At 60.3% G+C, this 23,826-nt stretch overlaps 1 protein-coding gene across 1 annotated transcript in view; it reads right to left on the bottom strand.

Moving 5' to 3' along the window:
- KLF13 (KLF transcription factor 13) overlaps positions 1–23,329 on the bottom strand; it is a gene marked incomplete at its 5' end in the record, with an annotated part of 45,084 nt that extends 21,755 nt beyond the window's left edge. Inside the window, one exon of the mRNA XM_082649726.1 lies at positions 22,741–23,329. Within this exon, the coding sequence (XP_082505852.1) occupies positions 22,741–23,329 (589 nt within the window). The remainder of the gene's footprint in view (positions 1–22,740) is intronic.
- Positions 23,330–23,826: the final 497 nt, after the last annotated feature.

Below are 23,826 nucleotides of genomic sequence, written 5' to 3' on the forward strand. Positions count from 1 at the left end.
GCTCGCAGGCTCTGCTCTCTTGTCCAGCAGGCCTGGCCAGGAGGCCACCCTGCTCGCTGGACCTTACCCTTCCCCCGGTCCCCGAGGCCCACTCGCTGCTCCCCAGGCTGGGCTTTGGTCAGTGGCTCCGGGCCTGCCCTCTTGAGGCCAGGGTGGTGGCCTGCAGGCCGGGCTGGGGCCCTGGGCCCCGGTTGGGGAGCGGGCCTGGCCGAGCCAAGCGCCACGTTGGACCCCAGACTCTCCACGTCTCCTTGGCCCTGGAGGCTGGGGAGTTGCAGCCTCCAGGGGTCCGAGAGCCAGGAAGGGCCATGGGGGAGTGGGAGCGTTCCCAGAAACAGCCTGGTTTCTGTTTAAAAGGAGAAACAGAAGAGTCCTCCTCCTCTTCCTCACGTCCGTGCCCCAAGGGTGTAGGGTCCCCGCTGAGAGGGCCTGGGGGTCCCCGCGGCAGGCCCCGGGCCGCCCCCACTCCCGGCCAGATGGCTGTGGGAACTCTGGCCACAGACACCGCCGCCCCCCTTCCTGGCGCTATTCTTGGTGTGTGTCTCCCTTTGGGGGGAGGACGAGGGTGGAAATGATCAGAAGCTAAAATTAGCAAACGGCGAACAATTGAGGCCAGGAATCTGAGGTCGGCTGAGGATAACGATTTGTTTTCTGTGGCCCTGAGGTGGTTTGAGCAATAAAGGGAATTGAAAATGAAAACAAATCTGGAAGCTGCCCAACCCCTGCCAGGACCAGGCCAGACACGGGGCAGCTCGGGGTGGGCCAGCCAGATGGCAGGGACTCTGCCCAGCAGGGCCCCTCCCGGGGCTCCCCTCCTCCCTCCCACGGGGACTTCCTGCTGCCGCCCTTCGAGCGGGCCTTCTCCCCCACGGCCTTGGTGACTTCCCTGGCACTAGCCTGGCTGACTTCTTCTCCCGTGGAGGCGCGGGGGGGGGGGCGGCGGGTGTGGGCGGCGGGCCTCAGCGGGTGTAAACCCCCCGTGGTTGTGCCGTGAAGCCAGGCCTCCGAGCTCCTGCCTAGTTCCACGGGGACTCGCCTTTTCACCTGACCCAGTAAAACTGTCTGGGGACAGACCCGGAACTCAGGCCCAACGAGGGTCTCGCCAGGTCACACGGCGGAGTGAGGCGGGGTGGGGGGGGTGGGGGGTGGGGAGGCAGAGGCCCTGAGCACACAGGGCGTGGCTAGGAGGCGGGCACTTTGACTCCCGACCGCCCCCAGGGGGGCCGGCCGCACGGTGGCCGCAGATGGACAAAGGGAGGGCAGCCGGCTCATCGGCACTAGGCGGTCAGGGAGCTGCACTCCCCTAGAGGTCGCACCCAGCGGTCCTGGGACCTGGAAGCAACGTCCCCCTTCCTTCTAAGGGCACTCGGCTTGGCCCTTCGATGCACAGCCTTTGCTAAAGCCCCCAGGGGCCTGGAACGCAGAGGCCACGAGGAGGCCCTGGCCCCGAGGATGGGGCTTCGTCCCCAAGACACAGCGACTGCCCTCGGAGACCCTTCCACGGGGCCAGCCCAGGGCCAGGAGCTGGAGCCACCGTGTGTGACTCCATTGTCACACGTGCACTCATCTCAGTCACCGAAGCTGCCGCAGGGTGCATGCCAGCCCACACCTAGCCAGGAGGGCCCAGACCCACACTCCCCCGGGAGGGGGGGGCCGGCCAAGGCTGCATTTACATCTCCAGAAGCGCTGACCAGGGCCTGGCCGGCCACCGCCCTGGCCACCAGAGCCATATGTTCAGAGCAGAGAGCCAGGGGGTCTTGAGGGGTGGAATCGGAGTCCAGGCAGAGAGTCCCCGGCGGACGCCAGCGCTGAGGAGAGATGGAAAGCTCTGGGCGTGGCCTGAGCCCCAGAGATGAGCAAAGCTTCTGCGGCCGCCTTCCCAGGGCCAAGAGACAGTGGCGTCTGAGGCCAAACCACACGCCCTCCAGCCGTGAGGGCCGGGAGGTGCGGTGTAGGACAGGGCAGTCTGAGCGTCCTGGGGTAAAGAGCGGGTCTGGGGCCTTCCCAGCCAGCCAAGTCCTGCAAAGCCCTTTGTCGACTTAAGAAAAATATATATGCACAACGCGAGAGCTCCAAGTTAAGCTGTATTTGGGGCAAAATGAAGACTGCAGCCCAGGAGACAGCGTCTCAGATAGCTCTGAGAAACTGCTCCGAGGAGGGGAGGGGAGGGGAGAGGAGGGGCCAGGATACACAGGAATTTTGCAACAAAGAGCAGGTAATTGGGAACGTCAAAAAGTTTTGTTAAATAAAGAAAACCAGATATCTCAAGTTAAGGAATTTAGCGCTTTTCTGGGTGTGGGAAGACGCTGGGCTCACTGAAATCCTTCCTTTGATGTGCACCTCAGCTATCTGGGGCCTGTATTTTCACATCCTGAGTTTCCTCAGGGCTCACCGCAGGGAGTGGCTGCAGTCTGATGACTGCTAGAAGGCAGGTATTCTTTTCAGCCCTGAGTTTTCTCAGGGCTCACCGGCTCTCCTTGGAGAGTTGCAATCATTGGTGACTGTGACATCCTTTGTTTATTGATATGGCAGGAAATATTCCATTTATAAATATTCCATTCCATTTATAAATATTCCATTTATCACCCTGGACACCTAACAACACCCTTCCTGCCAGGGTGCCGGCTGGGTGCTCTCACACACATTCTTCCTTTCTAGAAGGGAATTTGCCCCGAAATGCACATTCCCTTGCTGGCTCCCAGGACAATCACAAGGACAAGCCCAACCTGGGTGACAGAAGAGCAAGTCACAGGAGGTGTCACAGCTCCTCAACCCAGGGCCCAGTTAGGACACCAGGGACGAACAGATGAGGACGCACTGGGCAACCGTGAAAGGCCAGGTCCAAGAGCCAGTAGGCACTTTGGAGATGTGACCATGACAGAACGTTACAGTGAGTGGGAAAGGGCCAAACGTAAAATGACCGTGTGGGACGATACCACGTTTAATGTTAAAATAGACACGGGCTGACCTGTTAACGTAGTAGCTCGTGGGATTAAAGTTATTGCTTTTCCTCCTTGTTAAGTTTTCTCTCAATACTTTCCTGTCTCCCAAATCCTTTCACGAACATGCTTGACTTTTTAAATCAGAAATAAAAACAAATGCAATGCACTGAAATTGCAGTCTTCCAGTAAAGTCAACTTCTTACGAGAAATAGGAACACTCTCACATCTAACCTGGTCCCAGAGCACCAAGAGCGAGTCATAACATGGGTGGAGCACACATTTTCCAACTGTTGATGGGACCCAACTCAGAAGCTGCCACCCAGTCCAGGGATGGTGGATTTGGGTCATCTGAAAAGGCATGTCATTGCCAGGGACACTATGGAGCTCTCCGCGTGGCTGTCCACCCTCCTGGTGTCCTTAGTCTTGCCATCACTATTCATGTTCTTGCAGAAAGGTCCTCAAAGCTGGGCTCCTCACAGGTTCAAAACTGCTGCAGCCCCACCAGCACCCTGGCTTCTGGCCCGGCTTGCGGGGTATCTCAGAACCTGGTGGGCCTCGCCTGTTGCACTGGCCCGGACCACCCCTGAGGCCCTCCTAGAAGGCTGTCCCCACACCAAAGCCACCCTGTGGGCCCCTTGAAGTCAGCCAGGAGGCTTCTTTACACGTCCAACTGCTTTCTCTAAACACGAGTGGGTGAAGACAGGACCTAAGGGGGCACTCTGCCTGAAACCTCACATACATCCCCCGAGACCTGTAATGAGATGAAGCTCACAGACGCCCACACGTGGAAGAGCCTGGGCCACCTATGGGACGACCCTCCCCCACACTAGGATCACTGGGTCCCCATGCCCACTCCCCGCTGTGACTCAGGCAGACCCTTCCCCTCTGGCCTGCAACTTGCATACCGGCTTCAAAACAGAGGCCACAGGCCAGACCACTCTGAAAGCTCGGGGACCCTGGGACCCTCTGAAGGGCTTCACACAGTAGGGAAGAGCCACACCATCCAGAGGAACGGCCACAACTCCCGTGACGGCTTCTCCCAGGACTTGGTGGCTTTGGCAACTCCCCTAGTGCTCCTGGTTCATCCAAGGCCACACGGCCGACTGCTGATTCTGCCGCCGGCTTTATGGGATTCTAGGGACGCTCGACCTTGTCTGCTTTAGTTAATTCACACCCAACCTCACAGGGGCTGAGAGGCGCCGGAAGCTGTGACCCGCAGGGAGCCCCACAGGCCCAAGACAGGGTCGGGAAGCAGCCTGGAGGGACTGAAGCCCCCTCCTGCCACCTGCGCTTCTGACTCCCATCCTCCCGCTGGGCCCCCATCTCCTCCTCAGCCACCTGGTGGGCACCCCCGCAGGCTCACGCGGCAAGAGGCCAGGGCAAGCATCAGAGGGGAGGTGGCTAACCAGGGCTGACAGGCTGACACCGGCCAGGCCCAGAGACGGGGTCCAGGGCTGGGCAAGCACAAGGCAAGCACACCCGAAATCCCCGGCCCCCTGGACGACGGCCGCTCAACCGACCGGAGGGCTACTCCTCCCACCGCGGCCCCACGGGCACACACTTCCCACGGGGGCCAGGCAGGAGCTGCTCTGGGAACAGAGTGCCCGGGTCAAGACCGTGGGTGGGTCCCTGGAGAGCTCGGGGCAGCAGCACTTCCATGGGTCCCGGGACGCCCCCAGTGGAATGACAGTCGCACAGTGTGATGCTACAAAGCCCCTGTGGGTGGGCGGTAGGCCCCCACTCCCCCCCACAGCTGCACTTCAGTTCCAGACAGAACACAGGCCTCCACAAACAGCCCACGGTGGCCACCACGGCTGCAAAGCAGAGCCCAAGGCGTGGAGGCTGGCGAGCAGTCATGTCTGGACAGGTGGCTGTGCGGCTGTGACCTCGCGGCCAGGCCCGGGTGCCAGGAGGGCTTCCGGGGCTGAACACTGGTGAACTGTCCCCCAAGGGTGAGGACAGGGCCAAGCAACTGCTCTGGGAGGTACAACTGGGTGCCACATAATCTCTCTTTTTTGAGCTTTTCTGAAATTTCCCAAATCATTTACAGTTAACGTATCATTTTCAATAACGTGTGTGCACGTGTGCCATGCGTGGCCCTCCTCCTCCCAGAGAGCACTAGGGCTGGGCTGACACAGCCAGACCCTTGGGTTCTGCTGTCACTTTAGCGCAAAGCCAAGTCGGAGAGGGTAGCAGGGGCCACCAGCCACTCCGGTGTGCTTCGCCGAATCCTCTTCTCTTCCCTCGCGTGGGCAGCCTGACATCCTGCCAAGTCCTGTGCGCTTTTCTTCACTTTCCTCACCAGCAGAGAAACCCAGGGTTTGGGTCTTGCCTTCAGAAGTAGACAAGGGGTGCCCAGCAAGAGGAGGAGGAAGCCACCAGAGCCGAGGCTGACCGCGGGGAGCCGTCAGGAAAGCCGGGCTGCAAGCACTCGAGCATGAGAAGGGCTGCTAGGAACACACCTTCCCTCCTCCTGGGCGGGGGCTGTGCATTCCCCCAAAGATGCCCATGGAGGGGAGGGGCACACATGCAGTCCTGAGGCCCAGAAGCCGGGGGACACGAAGGGCACCATGACACCCACTTCTCCTTTCTTCTTCCCCTGGCCTCCTGAGTCATGCCGCTCCGCCCCCCCTTCTCTCCCCTCCCTTGGTGCCCCCAGCCAGACCCTGCTGGTAAGGAGCCCGCACAGGACTCCCCTTCCCACCATCCCTCACGACCCCTGGATGCCCACAGTCTGGGCCTGGCTCTCATCACCAAGGCAACATCCCTCCAGCCCAGACCTGCCTCCAGAGGAGCCCCTCTGACTTGCCCTTTGCCCCCCACCCCCCAGTGGCTGGGCAGTGCCTCTCTGCTCCCACCCCCAAGCCCCCCTCCCTTACAGGAAACTGGCTCGTAGCTTTGGAAAGACTCCCCCCTTCCCCTCTCCCCACCCACAAGCACCAAGAATGGCGCTTCTCAAACCTCCGCCAGTCCAGCGTGGCCTCGGCACAGGAGCCAGCACTCTGGTGACCCAGGTCTCCCAAGTGGTCCCCAGGCTCGGCTGCAGGAGCCTTCTCCTCGGGAGCCTTGGTGCTGCCAGAGAAGCTCTGGGGGGATGCCTGTGATGCCGGGGAGACACAGCCCCAGCTCTGTGCCTCTCTGAGCGGTTTCTTAGCCCCCAGGCACTCCCACCTCCTGAGTGTGGCCCCACCACAGCCCTGGCTGAAGGCCAACGGGCAGGGCCCCTGCCCTGCCGGCCACCCAACCCACTGCTCCTGTAGGTACCTCCCCGATGGCAGGGGCTGTGGCGCGGTGGGCGGGGAAGCCGGCACCGCAGGGCCACCAGCCCACCTATGGACTGACCACATGGGCCGACGACCGGGGGCCCGGGACATCCTTATCTGGGAACTGAAAGGTTCGGAGAACAGGTGATGCTTTCATTTCTTCTTCAATTGAAGGTGATGCCTTTGAAAGAGGAGGCATGGAAGTGAGCCGCTGTGACAATGTGGGCATCACCTCATGGGAGCCCCTCCCTAGAGCAGAGGCTGGGGTGAGGGTGGCAGGGTTCACCCCTGGCCTGGAAGCCCCCGAGGCCGAGGTCCAGGTAGGAAGAGGGAGAAGGAAGAGGTGGCAGTGGGGCTCCAGCAGGACCGGGCCCAGGGAGATGAGTGGAGCCAGGCTGCAGCTGGGGAAGGTGGCCCAGGGGTGACCGAATGTGGACGGTGGCATGGGGAGGAGTCCTGAGCACGTCCGTCTTACTTCTCACCAAGGGGTTGGGGACCAGCCCGGGAGGAAAGGCAGCTGGTGCTAAGGAGGCGCTCTGAGCTGAGAGAGGGAGGGAGAGAGAGAGGGGGAGAGAGGGAGGGAGGGGGAGAGAGAGAGAGAGAGAGAGAGAGAGAGAGAGAGAGAGAGAGAGAGAGAGAGAGAGAGAGTGTGTGTGTGTGTGTGTGTGTGTGTGTGTGGCGGCGGGGTGGGGTGGGGTCAGGAAAAGGAAGAGGATACTTTCTGCAACCACAGATGGGTGATCTTCCCAGAAGCAGTGGAGCCCAGCTCATCGACCTGGTGTCCTGTGTGGAAGGTCGGGTTCCTGTGGGGACACACAGGCTGGAGGCTCACCCGGGTGCTGGGCGGCGGGGGCCTTTGCCAGGACTGGGGCTCGTGGGCACACTCGGGTGCTCGGGACGGCACAAGGAAAGCCTGTCCTCCGACGCCCTTCCCCTAGAACTGGGATCAGAGTCGGTGACCACTGACTTCACCCACAGGGTAGGAGAGGCGACGAGCCAGTGGGGGCTGAGGCCCACCCAGGAGGGCTCCCGGTCATACATGGGAAGGTACGGATAAAACATGGAGACCTGCCACCAGCCAGCTGAGCGGGTGCCCTGGGTCAGCGGTGTCCTGTGTTGGGAGGCGCCCACCCGCACCTGCTGCAGGGACTCAGCTCAGCCTCACGGCAGCGACAACCCCAGACCAGGTGGGTGCTGCCCAGCGGGGACATCAGGCCCCCCACTGTCGCCGGTGAAGGGGCGGGGGCAGCAGGAGCGGCTCAGCTCTCCGCCTTTTGAGACCCCACCCACTCCTCACCCTCACTCAGTGCCTCCTTTCACCCCAGGGTGCCCTCACCAAACGCTGTGCACAGGGCCCCACGGTGGGAGAGGCGCAGGCCTCCCAGGCCCAGGGCAGCTCACAGGGACAGGGCCGCATGGCGCTGGCCGTGCAACACCAAGTCCTCTAGGGACAGAAATGCCAGCCACAGGCAGGGTCTCGGCGGCACTCAGGGGACCGTGAAGAACCCCCCACCGTCCCCTGCCCCAGCACTGTCCAGGCACCCCACAAACACAGCTGCACACGCAGGTCCGTGTGGGCCACTGGCCAGGCCAGCCCCCAGCCCTGGCCCTGTCACCTTGACCCGCAGCCCTTCTCTCTCCTCGACAGCCCAGTGCTCCTGGGCCGGGCTGCAGCGGGGGCCGGGACCTCAACGACCGGGAGCGTGTGGCCTCACGTGCCTCCTGGCTGGCCGACCCTGCCCCCTGGTGTGGCCCGGGTCGCATCACTGCCTCCTCGACCACAAGCCTGTGAAAGGCCCAAGAGGAAGCACCTGCCCCAGACCACAGGCCCCAACTCCCCGGCCTGGCCCCAAGCGTCGGGGCACCCAGCCTGCGGCCTCGGGCGCTGGACCTCGGCCCGCCGTGTAGAGGCAGGACCCTGCCCCAGCCTTGGGGCAGCCGGCACTATCCTCCAGGAGCGCAGAGGGGCCCTGACCACAGCCCCTCCCGCCCCACCCCTGCCGGCCATCCTGCCGGCTCCTTACTGCCCTGGAATCCACTGAGATGTGCTGACAGAAAGGTTCTACTGCTTTTAGGGAAAAAAATCTGTAAGCCTCAGAACCAGGACTCATTCTCCACATTCTTAGGACAGATCCTGTGACCCCGGCGTTTGGCCTCAAGGAGGAGTGTTGAAGGACAGCCCAGGCCTCCCGGAGCTCTCCCTTCTCACAGGTGGAAAGATGCCCCTCAGGCCAGGCTCTGGAGCAGGGGGTGACCCCCCATGAGCCAGGCCCACATCGGTGGGGCAGGGGCAGGCCACCCCAAATACCAAGCACCCGGCTGCGGCCAGTTTCCAGCCTGCTCCCAGCGGCCCAGCTGGACTTACGGGACACGTCTGTGCTACGGCCCCGGCCTGAAAATGGGGGCGAGGGCAGTGAAGAAGACGCTCAGGAAACCACTCTGCTGACCCCCAGCCCCGGGGCAGGAGTGGGGGGGGTGTGGACCAGATGTCAGGACAAACCGGGTTCCCCGTTTGCACAGGAGGGAGGGGCGCGAGGCCTGCCTCTGGGGCAGGAGTAACAGGCTCCGACCTGACCTCGCAGGCACCAGGCACAGTGGGCAAGGAGGGGCCCCTGAGGGACAACTCTGCCCCCAAGGAAGATGGAAAAGCAGACGGAACCTGGACCAAGAGATGCCAGTCCCGGCCTGGGAGCCAAGGCGCCCTCGGGCCATCCGCCCCAGGCTTTGCAAGACTCCATCCTCCAAGGGGTCAGCAGCGGCCACCGTTGGAGCCTGCAAACCAGAGAGCATCCCATGACCTGGCTGGCCGGCTCTTAACAGCTCTGGGCCATGTGAGCAAAAAACCCTCCCTGGTCATTTCCTGTGCTTGGAAATCGTACCCTAACACATGAATCCCGGTCGGCATCACTGCGGCCCAGAGTGCTGCCGGCACAGGTGGGCACATGTGAGGGCAGAAGCGCCTTCCCGCTGTGGTCCCCACACAAGGCTGGACCCCATTCGCGCCTCCTTGCCTTCTCAAGCAGGTGAGCATCCTGAGGGCAGGAGTGGGGAGGGGCTCAGGTGTCGCTGGGCGTGGCAGGGCAGGGTGAGGCCTTGCAGGTACAAAGCTACGGGAGTGCTGGGTGCGCCGGGGCTCAGGGGTCTCTCCACACTGAGGGCCGGGTCACTCCAGCCCACACGAGCAGGGGAGGAACACAGGTCCTCAGCACCCTCCTCCGTCCGAGCAAACCCCTGGAACAGCCCCTGCCCCGCTGGGGCACTCACAAATGTCCTCTGAAACGAGATGCCAGGACAGAGGAAGGACGGCCACGCTGGTGCCCAGGTGTCACCTCAGGATACAGGCCCTCAGCTCTCATACTCCTTCAATGTCGTCCCCTCAGACCACACAGGAAGCATCTTAATGCCGAACGCACTTATGCGAGGGTGAAAACCTAGCAGGAAAGGGGCATGAACTGTGGTTCCACAGCTGAAAAGCCAGCCTCAGGAGTGCTTTCATGCTTCCCTCTAGGAAACAATTCTCGTATCTGAAAACATAAAGCTGTGGCCCAAAAAAGAGAGAAGAAAGGGGGAATAAATCCACAGACGGCCCGAAGCTCCTGAGAGCAACTACCCCTGCAAACAAGAGGTGGGAAGCTACTGAGACCAGCAGCCCAGGAAGCCGTCAAACAGCGCCTGTCAGTCCTGAGCGGGATCCCCTGGCCCCGGGGACGGTGCCCTCTACCTGAAGGGGCCGCTTCCACTGCAAACAAGATCTCTAGCCTTCCGACCGAAGAGGCTGCCAGTCACGAAAGCCTCCCCGAGGTGGGCACCCCTCCCAACGACGGCCGGCTTCTGGAAGCCCCACCCAGAGTGCCCCATCCATCCGGGTGGGGTCATCTGGCAGGAATGGCATAGCCACTCATCACCATGAGACGGCAGAGACCAGTGACGCCCAGCAGAGAGGAGGTGGAGGGCGCCACCCCTACTTCTACCCCAGGCCGCGGGCACACCCAGAGCTGCTCTGGGAATAGGGGCCTGGGCTGTCACCTCAAGGTTCCAGTTCAGGGACTTCCCTGGCGGCACAGTGGTTAAGAATCCTCCTGCCAACACAGGGGACATGGGTTCGAGCCCTGGTCTGGGAAGATCCCACAGGCCTCGGAGCAACTAAGCCCCACAAGCTGTGCGCCACAACTACTGAGTCTGCGCTCTAGAGTCCACAAGCCACAACTACTGTGGCCCGCACACCTAGAGCCCATGCTCCACAACAAGAGAAGCCACTCCAATGAGAAGCCCGCGCACTGCAATGAAGAGTAGCCCCTGTTCGCCGCAACTAGGCAAAGCCCGCGCGCAGCAACGAAGACCCAACACAGCCAAAAATTAATTAATTAATTAAAAAAAAAAGGTTCCAGTTCAGCGGCTTCTGTCTTTAAAGAGTGTGGCCAGGGCCAAGCGGCTGGTACCTGGTAACAAATGAGGCTCACCTGCATGGGCACCACTCCCTAGCCTAAGCACAGCCTCTGGGCAGCAGGCTTCCATAGCAACAGGCCTTGGGAGCCACACTGTCTGCACTGCCTTTCTGTGGCCCAGGATAGACTGGCACTTGCCAGGCGGGAGCTGAGGCTGGGACACAGCTCACCCACATGCAGAGCCACAGGTCAGCTCCAGGAGGCCCTGAGACATGAGCTGGCACCTGCTTCAAAAAAGTAGTTCTGAATCATCTGTTTCTTTCCAAAAGAGAAGTCAGCAAAACTGTCCATTCTGAAATTCTGCTCCCACAGGTTAAACAGACACACACACTCATATACACACATGCACACAACACACACTACACATACACCACACACAAACACACACCTCCCAATGGGTGCCTTACACACAGTCTCAGAGGACAGAGGTCAGCGTGCCCAGCCTGCTTCACAGCTGAGAACCTGGAGCCAGGCTCCCTCTGTTCTCCCTCCAAGGCCAGGCATCCTCAGCAATGCTGCACTTTGCCTCTGTTTAAATGACTGTGCACAATCAGACAAAAAGGCCTTTCTCTGATAAAAACAAAACACCGAGAGGCTCCTGACCAAGGTTACTAAGACACAGCACACGTGGAGTCAAGCTTCCATGAGCCCGGGATGAGGCACAGCAACAGCACGGGACTCTAAGTCCAAAGTCCAGACGGTCAGGACTTACAAAGGGCACAGGGCACCAGGCACCAGACAGAACCTCTGACACCCTGCCCCGGTGACCCCAACAGACCCCTCCGCAGGGAGCTGCTTCGCACGCAGCTACCCGCGTGGGGTCGACAGGGAGGCCGGAGTGGGGGCCCAGGGGGCAGCCCTGTCTGTGCCGAGGGTAGGGAGCCAAGGGGCCTGCACACCCCCCGTGAAGATGGGCCCCTGGACACAAACCTGCCGTGCCTCTGCAGACGGCCTCCTGGGTCGGCTCCACTCATGGTAAAATCGGTGAGGTCAGCTTTCTTGCAGACTCACCTGGCACCTCCTCGGTGGGGGCAGACGCCTCTGCAGGAGCTAATTCACAGGTGGATGGAGCAGGGCAGCCCAAGGCAGCCCCAGGTAAAGGGCAAGGCCTGCCGCCAAGTCTCACCCACAGAGAGGTGCTCCCGTCCTGGCCCGGACCCTCTCAGGCACTCCCACTGAGATGGGACACCAGCCCAGCCACCGACGAGAGCAGTTACAGCTTAACATCAAACACCAAAGTGTCACCTTGTACCAAGGTATAAACTAGTTCATACCGTGGCCTCCCAGGAGGACCTGGCATGTGGTGGGGAGGGCGTTGCTTGGGCTCAGACAGACTTCTGGGCGCTTGTTATGGGGCTCTGAACACCCTGAGATGAGAGAGGCATCTCCCCAAAACTCGACGGAGCGTCATCAACCTCCAAGCCCACACAATCCCGGGGCAGTGTTTACGCAAGCACTCCCGCGCCGGGATCCTGCCAGCGCCCCGGCCTGCAACCGTGCCAGCTGTCAGCAGTGGGGGCCCTTTGTGCCACCCCCGCCCTGCCACGCCAGGGCCTCTCCACAGCTGAAAAGAAAATGCCCATGAATCACTGCAAGAAATATGCCTCCTGTAAAGGGAATATAAACGTTTATTAAGAAATTCTAGGAACCAGGTCAGGCATCTTGGTATCTTAGTCACTCCAGCTAATTAAAGAAAAAAAAAATCAAAATAGAAGCCCATCCTAGGAACATGAGACAACGAGAGCTTCTCTTGCCACAAGTACTTTGAGCCGCGGCTCAGCCGGTTGCCAAGGGGACCCAGTGTTTACCTCTCCCTCTGCTGTGTAGGAGGATGCTGACCTACCAGGAACAGCTAGGCCACTGCCTCTAACACCCCACAGGAAGGGCCGCCAGGGTGTCCCCAGGGGCCCAGACGACGGAGGAGGAAGCCACAGCCCCACCCCAGACCTCTGCCCATCGGTCTCCGGTCTCCGGGGCTGAGCCAGGCCACAGAACAAAGGAGAGGCGTCTCCAGGCCTCCCCAGCCTCCTGGGCCCTGCTCCCCAGCACACGGACCCTCCCCTGTGCCGAGGACTGGAAACCCCTGAGGGCAGGTTAAAAATGTGCTTAGACCCCAGGTGTGAGGAGAGGAGGAGGGAGCGGGGTGGAGGGAGAAGGGGAGGAGGAAATGTGAGGACCAGGCTGCACCCTCCACTGGGCAGCCACAGAGCTCGGCTCAGACCCCCATGCCAGGCTGCTGGCCCCGATCGAGGGCACAATGGCCCCAGAACAAGTACCCCACTGAGGCCTGGGAATTCACAACCTCCAGCTCGACTCCAGGATGCCCGCTCCACCCTAAGGCCAGCGCTGCCCCTATAGCCTCAGCTGGACACACACTGCGCCTTCCTCCTGGCTCCTGCAGGGCAAGCCTCGGCATGACAAGCCCCCTGCCTGCCGCAGCAGGAGCCACCTGGCCAGAGGCCTCCCGATGGGCTTCCTTCCACAGAAACAACTGTCCTGAGCTTTGGTACGCATGCCTGCACACACACACGTGCACACACGTGTCTGCCTCCCGAGGCCCCGTGCATTGCTGAACACGTGACGGGAGGAGCTGAATATGGGAAGGAGTTAGAACACTTGGTTCGTAAGTCAGGGAGACGAGCAGGGAAAGGGAGAGAAAGGGTGACGTTTTCCAAAGGCTAAAGTGAGTGAACTTAAGACTGACGCAACCTGTCCAAAGCAGGATGCTAGCACGGAACACCCAGCCCAGTATCAGGGAAGGACAGCTTCAAATCAGCACCTGTAAGAAGCCAAGGCTGAATTTCCTGCAAACCCCAGAGGCCTGCCAGTAACTTAGGGCAACCACCCTGATCGCCAGTACGACAGCACGAGGCCTATGCTGTGAATGCTCGGGGCCCCACCTCGAAGAGGGCTCGGAGAAAATACTAAAAGACATTTCATCATCATAAAAGATGGCATCCTGCAAAGGCCCTCAGACTCTCCCGGGGGAATACCCCCAGTGCCTTAGGCCAAGCAACAAGGCAACTTTATTTTTGAAAATTTTCTGGCTGTGCCGCACAGCATGTGGGATCTTACTTCCCCAACCAGGGATCGAACCCATGCCCCCTGCAATGGAAGTGCAGAGCCCTAACCACTGGACTGCCAGGGAATTCCCAAGGCAACTTTTGAAAACAGGATTTGCCATGCAAGCCGCCCAGAGAGGGCACTCTGGAAAAGACAAGGAAACCTGGGGAACCACCCTTGGCACCCAGGGCTGCAGGAGCTGGAGTCCCTGGGGGCCTCCTAACGCCACAACGCCTGTGCTCAGTGACAAAAATGGCAACTGATGAACAAACATGGGGAAATCCTTCCAGAGTGGGACTCGGGTAAGACCTCAGTGATGGGTGGAGGGGACCTGTGGATGGCGTCTACACCGCCTGAGCCCCACCGCCCTGCCATGCTCACTCAGCATGCCCAGTGGGAAAGGACCACCCACAGCCAGTGGGCAAACCAGAGTGGCCGGTTGGGGATGGAGGACAATGGTTAGAAGTTAGGGAAGCACGTGGGACTGCCCATCACGCAGTGATAGTATCAGTGGCAACTACGTGACTCATTCCCACTCACTGTCCCTCCTCCAGTGAAAACTTGTGAGGTTTGTTGCGGATAAGGGAGCACCCACGGTGCCAACCCCCCACCTCCCAGACCCTCTCCCTGATCTCAGAATTGGTTTTGAGCAACTCAGCCAGCCAAAGGCCCAGGCAAAATACCACTCCCCACCAAAGACACGCCTGGGCCCCTGGGGCCCCGCTCCGCCCCTCCTAGTGGGCTGAGGCTCGTGTGCGCCTTTTCTGGTTCCTCTCTTTCCCAACACTTTCTTGCAAAAACCTCTAGTTTTGATCTGCCATTAACTTTAGCTTCTTCCTCTGGCCCCCAAACAAGTTCTCTATCCTTTTTTTTTTTTTTTTTTTTTTTTTAGTGAGCATTTATACAACAAAAGTGAGTTAAAAACAAGTGAAAAGCTCAGAGAAGGAATTTACAGGAGAAGGAAATTCCTGTACTGCTCCCACTGGAGGAGAATGACCTTGGGTCAACTTAACCCAAGGGCATGAGGAGCCCCATCCGGGCCCCAGGTCCCTGCCTGGCTGCCCAGCCAGCACCCTGCTGGGGCCCCTCCCCGCGTGGGGGCAGGAAGCCCCCTGAGCTCCTGAGACCGCTTCACCCTCTTTCACACCTGAGCTTCCTTCCCACTGGCCACGTCTGCAGGACAAAGGCCGGCGCCAGAAGCCCCTTCGAGGCAGGAGCCTGACACAGGCAGAGCCACGCGCTCTCTGGTGAGTGACTGCCAACTAGCAAAGCTCTCCCACCACGCGCCCTGGGCTCTGGCTCCAGGAGCCAGGCCTGGGCCCTGTGCTCCGGGACCACGGGTCGCCCATCTGTGCAGGCAGGCCACGCCCCTGTGGCAGCAGCGCAGGGACATTTAAACTGAGGCATCAAGTCTCAGCACTTTTCCAAACAGGTCACCTTGGGACAGACTGGCCAATGGCCACAGAGTGCGGCCAAGTTCCTGGTTAGCAAGTGTTTTTTGCGTGATGAACTTCAAAAAAGGAGAACAATAAACAGATCCCCACCTCTACCCCCCGCACACACATCACAGTTAAAACCTGGAGCGTGCCCCGTGCTGTGCGTTCAGAACAATGTCAGTGCAGATGCCGCTCTGGGCCAGGCCGCCCGGACCACACACACGAGGCCCATGGCAAACGGGGAGGATGCCCCAGTCCACCCGGCTCAGCAGGGGACCGGGAGCAGGTGGAGGACACGGCAGAGCCCAGCCACCAGAGGAGCGAGGGGACGCAGCCCCCTCACTGCAGGGCCTCTACGCTGGGGGGGGGAGGGTGGGCCCCGACGTGTAAAACTGAGCGTGGAACTGGGAGTCACAGGTTCCACAGAAACACGCTCCAGCCTCGGATGCTCAGGTCAGCCACAACACACAGGGTACCGCGCGCGTGCGTGCGTGCGTGTGTGGCAGAACTCGGGTTGGGTGAGGAGTCCTTCTGTCCTACGTTAAGTGCCTCGTGTCAAATCACTGCCTGCAGGGTAGAAAGTTAGAGTTCCAGCCTCCATTGTATTGGCCCAGGGCAGTGGCCAAGGCCTTCTGAGCCCAGTGCTCGGCTCTGGGGGCCTCTGTCCCCACTGCCCCATCCCAGCCACACCGCAGCAGCTGCTTCTGACCCGCCAGGCTAGGCGAACACTCAGAAGGTTGTTCCCATCTTGACGGGACACTGACTTCTCAAGAAAATAATCCCATTTGGGGCTGTGAAAGGAAAGGAAAACAGGCTCAGGTGTGTGGACTTAGATCCGTATTTGGGTTTTTTCTGGAAAGCATGTTGAGACCCACCAGGAAATTAAGTGTGTCACCGGCTGCAGGCCCTGCCCGCCCAGGCCTGGGAGACAGGTCACCAGCAGGCACAGAGCCGAGGTGTGGGTGGGCTGACTGAGAAGAACATGCCCACGAACACCTCCTGAGCTGCTCCAAATACCATCTGGAAACATCTGATCCAACGTAAAATCAGGGGATCCGGTTTGTTTGGGGGAAGGAGCTCCTAAGACTCTCCTGAGCTGCACTTTTACTTTAAAAAGACTTCCAACAACAAACCTGAAAAACCCAGCACCTGTCCAGTCAAGGACATTGGAGGATGAACAGAAGCCTGGCAGGTGGACTGGGCAGAAGGGGCTGAATAAAGGTGAGCAGACGGCACCCCAGCACGGTACCTGGCTCCGCGAAGGACCAGCAGCACCCTACCCTGGCCCTCTGGAAAGCCACGGTCTCAGAGTGTCACTTACTGTCAAAAAAGAACAGCCCTGTACAGCAGAGAAGCCTGGCAGACACCCCTTCACCCGCGATCCAGCACTGTGGTGCACAGAGGGCCCAGCATCACCTGCGTTGTAGTTTTGACCAAAGATTGTTTAAAGTGGATCTAATCATGAGGAAACAATGAGACCAATGCAGATTGTGGGATCGTTCCATACGTCAACTGGCTTGGATCCCTGAAATGCCAATGCACCAAAGACCAAAAGATGGGGGGGCACACTAGTGTCTCTTAGTGTCAGATTGAGGGATACTAAAGAATTAGGACAACCAAATGCAATGTGTGATTAACCGCATCCCGGCTCCTGTATGGGCCACCTGGGAGGGTCACTAGAGAAGCTCAATATGGACTGTATGTTAGATACCGTGTAATATTTAGAGAGATGAGAGGCAGGGGAGGGAGAAAACATAATATTTAGAGAGGGAAGGTGGGAAAGAGGGAAGAAAGGATTTTTAAAAAGGGTGACAGAATATTAACTAATGACTCGAGAAGAAGAGTATTTGAATGTTCATCCTACAACCCCTTAACGTTTCAGAAGTAATGAGAATTTGTGGGGGAAACGGTGTGCGAAGGGCACTTGGGCTTCTAACACCCTGAGGCCCTGCTCATCCGCCGTTCCCTGGAACCCGGTGGAGACAGGCACGCGGGCACACCCACACCCCGAAGCCGGGGAGGCTCCACCCTCATCTGCTGTGCAACCTCCAGCATATTTCTTAACCCATCTGAGCCTGAGTGTCCTTATCTAAAAACTAGTAATAATTGCAGTGCCTGTTCCATAGGGTCCTTGTGAAGATGAAACAGTGTACTGGAAAGTACTGCAAAGGGAAGGCCCAGCCCCTGGCAAGCCGCGTGGATGTGCACGACACAGCGTGAGCACTGAGTGCGTCATTCTACAAGTTTTTATTTTAAAAACTATTTTTACTGCCTTCTTAGGGCACAAACCAGACACACCTTAACAGTGCCCTGAGAGCTCCAGATCTCTGTTGGGAAGGTCAGGTGTCACGGAGCGCAGGCCCCGGGCACGGCAGGGAGGACCTTGCAGCCTCTGCAGATGCCCTGGGTCTGCTCCAGTGCTGTGGGGTTTTGTGGGGTTTCTCAAGTTATATATTTAAACACACATGCGTGCATGTGAATAACCCTTTGGTTTGCTTCCTCCCTTGCTTTTAGGCACCAGCAACGTATCTTACCCTTGCCCTTTTGATATGCCACGTCTAGGAATCAAACAACCACCGGGATTCAGGATTCAGCCTGTCAGAGCAGGCAGGCCCTGAGAGCGTGGGGGCCGCCACGAGTGGACTCAGCAGCACCTTCTGGGAAGGGGCAGAGCCCCCAACCCTGTTGGTTCCAGAGGCTTGAAGCCACACACACAGGGCCTCTGGCTAAGTGAAGCGTGGTCCTAATCAGATGCTCACACAGGAGGGAGGGCCTCAAATCCGCTTTCAGCCAGGGGAGCGGGGAGCAAATGGCATCACATCGGTGCCCCCCCACACCCGCCCAGTGCAGGCCATGCCAGGAGGCCGCCGGGGGCACACCTGACTGCGGCAGGGGCTGCGGGCCACCGGGTAAGCTGAGTCAGGATGGCAGGACAGCCGGTCGTGAGGGATGCAAGAGTAACAATGGTTTTGTTGAGTTTGTTTCAAATGTTCTCAATATGATGCTTTCACGTGTACAAAAGGAGAACTGGGAGAAGTTTAAAAAAAAAAAAAAAAAAGCCAGAGACACAGCAGGAAACTTAGCACCGGGGAGACCAAGATCTGTCAGCCTGTTTCCTTTCAAAACATAATGTGTCCTTTAAGTCAACAGAGTAGCTCTACCACACATTTAAATGCTGCCTATGCCCCCGTCACTACCACCACCAGGTCTCAATCCCACACGAACGCCAGATGGACACCAGGACACGCACCAGAGTCTACTGCTGCATGGCTTCTAACAGCACACAAACAAGAAGAGCAGTGCAGCTGTGCTTCCAGCAGGTAAGAGACTGGGTAAGTGACAATACAGGCACACAGCCGCACCCTGGAGTACTATGCAGCCACGAAAAAGAACGAAGCTGCCTCACTGAGCAAATACACAGGACAAAAGCCTCGGTGGAATGTGTTTGGTGGATCCTACATGTGTGTTTTTAAATCACCTACTCCATGGATGCACGTGCTTGCGTGTATACACAAAAGTCCATTAGAAGGGTCTGGAAAGGGATGCACCAGTAAAGGGCAACAGTGGTTAGCTGGGGGAGGGGAGGGTTGCACATTCTGTCTACACACTTCTGCACTGTTTGAAGAGTTTCACAACTAGGCCCACTGGCAGCCTGCGACTGTGAGCGAGCAGGGGCGGGAGCTGCTGGCCTGGCCGTGTCCTAGACAAAGTGCTGGCCTTCTGCCAGCTTGGTTTGCTCTGGGCGAAGGAGATCCTGGCCAGCCATCCTCCACTCTAACAGGCTGCCTTTCCAACGCAGCTGCCCAGGGGAGCACCTGCCAGGGGTCCGGGCGGGCAGTGTGCTTGGAAACCATGTTCTAAAGCCAGAGTTTGGGTTGGGGGAGGGGACCTAAATCCTTGCCCCAGTAATCTCACTGGGGATCGAATCCCTCGTTCAGTGGGTCAGGGTAAATTTCAAAGAAATCCTGCCCCAAATTATCACAGGAAATGGCTGAGACAGTGAAGTCTCACTCTACTTTCCACCCCACCCCACCCCACACAGGGCCAGGTGGCTAGGAACATCTCTCTGGGGCTGCAGGAGGGAGGGGCTGTGTCCAGCACAGTGCCCACCTTCCTGGCCAGGCCCCCAGAGCTGCTGAGACGGGCCCAGCCCAGGGTGCAAGGAGAGGTTTTCGCCACTAGCGCTGGAGGGAAAACAGGGCACAGAAGCATTGTGAAAACAATCCTTTGTGGGAACAAATAGGTAGGAATGTATTTGTGATATGTCTGCCTAGAAAGACTGCAGCCACTCTGCTTGGTGCTCACCAAGCACCCCCTGCCCCCCGCCCCATCCTGGACAACAGGCAGGAACCTCCTCCAACATGTGCGACCTGGACAGCTGCGGGGGGCGGGCGGGGAGTCTGCCCTCAGAGGGGTCCAGAGCTTCCCTTCTCTAAGTCCTTGAATTTTCAAATCAGAGCCCTTCAGCCTCCAAGAAAATCTGTTCCTGGTCTAGGCAGTCCCCAAAGCGAGTCTTAGCAAACCTCCCAGGTCTGGGCTGGGAAGCTATGAACAAGCAAATAACAAGGGGCTCAAGTTGCAAAGACGTTTGTGTCTCTGTTTTGTTTTATCATGAGCTTGCTATAACATCAACAGTTACCTAAATGTGACAGAGGGTCATGAGTTCCTAGGATGACCATTGGGGGACCACACAGCCACAGAGCTAACCAGGACAAGCAGCAGCTCTTTGCGTGCAGTCGGTTAGGGGTGGGGGTGGGAGATCAGAGCAGAGCCAGGAAGCCCAGGTGCCCCCAGAGTCAAAGATGCCCCTAGGGGACTTCCCTAGCAGCCCAGAGATTAAGACTTCACCTTCCAATGCAGGGGGTGAGGGTTCAATTCCTGGTTGGGGAGCTAAGATCCCACATGCTCCGCAGCCAAAAAAACAAAACATAGAACAGAAGCAATACCGTAGCAAATTCAATAAAGACTTTAAAAATGGTCCACATCAAAAAAAAAAAAAAAAAAAAACCATGACCCTAGGAACTCTCAAAGTAATTTCACGTACACACATCCTCGTTTCCCGCACACCTTCCAGGTGGTCAAGGGAGACATCACCAAGCTGCAGGGAGACCTGGGAACCAGTCCCTGGTCACAAAGCTAGGCAGAGCAAGGTGCCAACTGCCTCCTTGGCTACAGGTCATTTTGGTATTCACTCCCCACCATACAATTGCTATGGGAGTAGGGGGGGTCCCTAATGAAAGGCCTGGCATGACCTGAGCCACTGCCTGCAGAGACCACCCCTCCCACCACAGAACACTCTGGGAGCCCACAAACCAGGGGCTGTTGCTCGGGTCTTCCCAGGGTCACCTCTCGGTCACCCCCTGCAGCCAACTTGCCTTTCCTCTCCCTTCTGTGGGCTACCTCTGTCCCCTCTATGAACACCAGTGACTTATGCTCTGCACACCTGGGCTTAGCCTGGAAATAGGCTTCCTGGAGGTGCCCTGGACCAGAGGTAGATTCTTGGTTCATAAGCAGATTCACCTGGGGGACCCCTTAAACTGCAGTCAACATCTGGTACCTGAAAATCTGCATTTCCGAAGGCCCCAAGGGAACCCTGTGCACTCCTGACTTGGAGGTCTACAACTGCTCTGGAGGTGGGGCTCCAGAGTTTCTGCACACCTGGAGGTTGGGGCCGGCTTCCTGCTCTAAGAACAGACACAGTACTTTGCAGGCAAAGTACGGATCCATCCTCTTCTGGCTGCCTTGGGCTTACAGGCACCCCAGAGAGGCTGGCTTCCACCCCACTGTGAAGGCGCGGGTTCCCAGCGCCCCTGACTCAAGCATCTAGCCATCCTGCCCTGTGCTGCGCAGGGCACATGGACCCTGGACCAGGGGGGCTGAGGCAACCCGGAAGGCATCCCCCGGCGGAGGCCCGGGCGAGCCCCGCCCCGGGCCAGTCCCTCCGCAATTCGCGAAGCTGGCTACCGGGTGCTGCCGGGTGGAAGGCCACAGTAAAAGAGGCTGCAGAAAGGTTTTCCAATCAAGTTCCCTACCCAGTACTGGCCTCGCCTCAACGAGGTACTCAACCCCAGCCGCACCCCAAACCCTGGCCCCGCCCGGGTACTCGGGGTCCACCAGGCTCCAAACCTCGCTTCGCCCCTCCCCCACGACCACACCCACTCTTGCAGTAACGTCCCCACCCCCCTCATGAGTCCACACAGCCCGAACTCTGACTCAGACAGCCTAGAAACGGCCCGCCTTCACCCGCGACCCCACCACCTGCCACGTGGTTTGAGCGGCCACAGCATGGGACCAGAAATGCGGGGACAGCCTCGGGGGGGAAGAGGTCGTGAGATCCACGGTACCTGACACCCGCAGACCTTGGGCCGACTCAGTTCCAAATGTACCGGGAGAAACAGCCTTTCAGCTCTAGGTTCTTGAAGACTACTGCGGTTTTTAAATCAGTCATGTAATCAGTTTGTGAGTTATTTTACAAATGAGAAGATGAAACCTTTGATCACGAAGTTAATAGTATAAAGGCTTAAAAACTGTCCCAAAGGTGGAAGACCTAAGTGTCCAGAAGAGTTCGCGTAAGCTCAGATGAAATACACGATTCTTTAAACCAAACTGGGAAAGAAAGGTTGTTTACCCATTAAAAGGTTGTTTCCACTTTTGTGTTTAAAAAACAAAAAACCACCACAGAGCAATCAATGACAAAGTCCCGGACTCGCGCGAAGGGAAATGCTGCCCTGGGGTCGGGGGCGGGCGGCGGTCCGCGGATCCCAGGCTGCCGGCTCCGGCTGCCCGCCCCCGTGCAGGTGCTGCCTGCCCGCATCCGGCCCCGGCAGGTGAGAGCACGGCGGGGAGGAGGGCGGCGCAGACCCACGGGCAGGAGGCAGGGCGCTCCTTTCGAGAGAAAGCGCAGCGGGCCCCAGGAGCCCCTCGGGTCCGGCGCGCCCCCGCCGGCCGGAGGGGCGGGGCTCCCACAAAGAGCCGCGAGAGAGGACCCGGGACCGCCCCCCGCGTCGGCCGCCGCTGGCTCTGGTTTCGACAAATTAAACCTTAGAGCGCTGGAAAAATTACAGGAAGAGAAGAGCGAAGAATGTGCCGAGTGGCTGGAGGCAGCCCTGTCCCCGCGTGAACTCCGCCCGCCGCGCGCCCGGGCCGGCCCCTCCCCACCCGAGCGCGCGCCCGGCCGGCGGGGGAGGGGCCGGGCGAGGACACCCCTCCCCCACGGCTCCCGGGCCGCCCACCTCCCCCGGCCGCAACCGCGGCCCCCACCCAGCTAGCCGGCACCTGCCCTTGCGCCCCCCGGCCTGGGCGGGGTCCCCGCCCCCGGCCCCGGCCCTGATGACGACGATCGCCCCCGCGGCCCCGCCCGAGCGCGCCCGGGGAGGGGGCGTGCCCGGCGGGGGCGCGGTCGCCGGGCGGGCGCCGGCTCCCAGCGCCGGGACCCGCCTCGCGCGGTGCGCGGGGTGTCGCCCGCAGCCCCAAGCGGCTCGCACAGGGGCGAGGCCCCTACCGTTCCCGGCCCGACCTCCCCTCGCTACCCGCCGGCGGCTCCGGGGGCGTGGCCGGGCAACTCGCACTGGCCCCGGGCCGCCCCACTGACCTGTGTGAGTTCTCAGGTGCGCCTTGAGGTGCGAGGATTTCCCGTAAACTTTCTCGCAGCCCGCGTAGTGGCACTTGTGCTTTCTCTGCGGGGACTCGAGGTCGGCGCGACTTCGACCCCGCCGGCCCCTTTGTCTGAGGCCGGGCTCGCCGCTCCCCGCGGGCCCCGGCTCTCGCTCCGGCTCCAGCCCCGCCTCGGGCTCGGGCTCGGGCTCGCTCCACGCCGGGCTGAGGGGCGCGGCCGCCGCGCCACCGGCGCCGGGGGAGGTGGGCTCGGAGGCGGGTGGTGGCGCGGGCGGCAGGCGGCAGGGGGTCCTCGCCTTCCGGGCCGCGGCGCCCTCTCTGCGCTCCGCGGGGGCGGGCGCTGGCGCTTGTTGGTTAAGGTCCGCCAGGATCCGCGCCACTACGAAGAGCGAGGCGCTGTCCTTGCCGTCGCGGCGCTCTTCGACGCGGGGCAGCGTGGCGGCGACAGCGGCCGCGCCCTCGGGTCCGGGCTGCGGCCCCTCCCGCGGCCCGTGCACAACCGCTCGGCTCGACATGGACACGAGGCACTCGGCGGCGAAGTGGTCCACATAGGCGGCGGCTGCCATGCTGCGGGCTCCGGCCGGCGGGCGGGCGGCACTGCTGGTCGCTGCGAGTCGTCAGCGGCGCATCCGCACCCACGGCCTCCGGAGAGCTGGCGGGGGGCGGGGGCGCGGCGCGCCCTCTCCGCGGGCTGGGCTGGGCGCGCAGCCGCCTCTGCCGTCACCCGCGCGGCTCCGCGTCTGCGAGGCGCCCGCCTGGCTGGGCACCGAAGAGTGAGCGCATGGGGGGCGCGGGCGAGTTGGGTCCCCGCGGGGCGTCAGGGGAGGCCTGCCCTAAGGATGCCGAGTGGCGACGTTAGGGACGACCGCGCCAAGTCGCGGCCGCAGCCTCGCCGCGCATTGTGGCAGGCGGGACAGCCGCCGCGCGCGCCGCGGCTCGGTGTGGGCGGCCCGGCCCCGGGGGTGGGCGGGGCCGGGGCCACATCTGGACCCGACGTCAGCCCCCAGCCACATCCTGGCGGCGCAGGTTACAGGCGGCGGCGGCGGCAGCGGAGAGCTGCGCA

The sequence above is a fragment of the Grampus griseus genome (assembly GCF_964374135.1).
Source record: "Grampus griseus genome assembly, chromosome: 2".
Classification (NCBI taxonomy): Eukaryota; Metazoa; Chordata; class Mammalia; order Artiodactyla; family Delphinidae; genus Grampus; species Grampus griseus.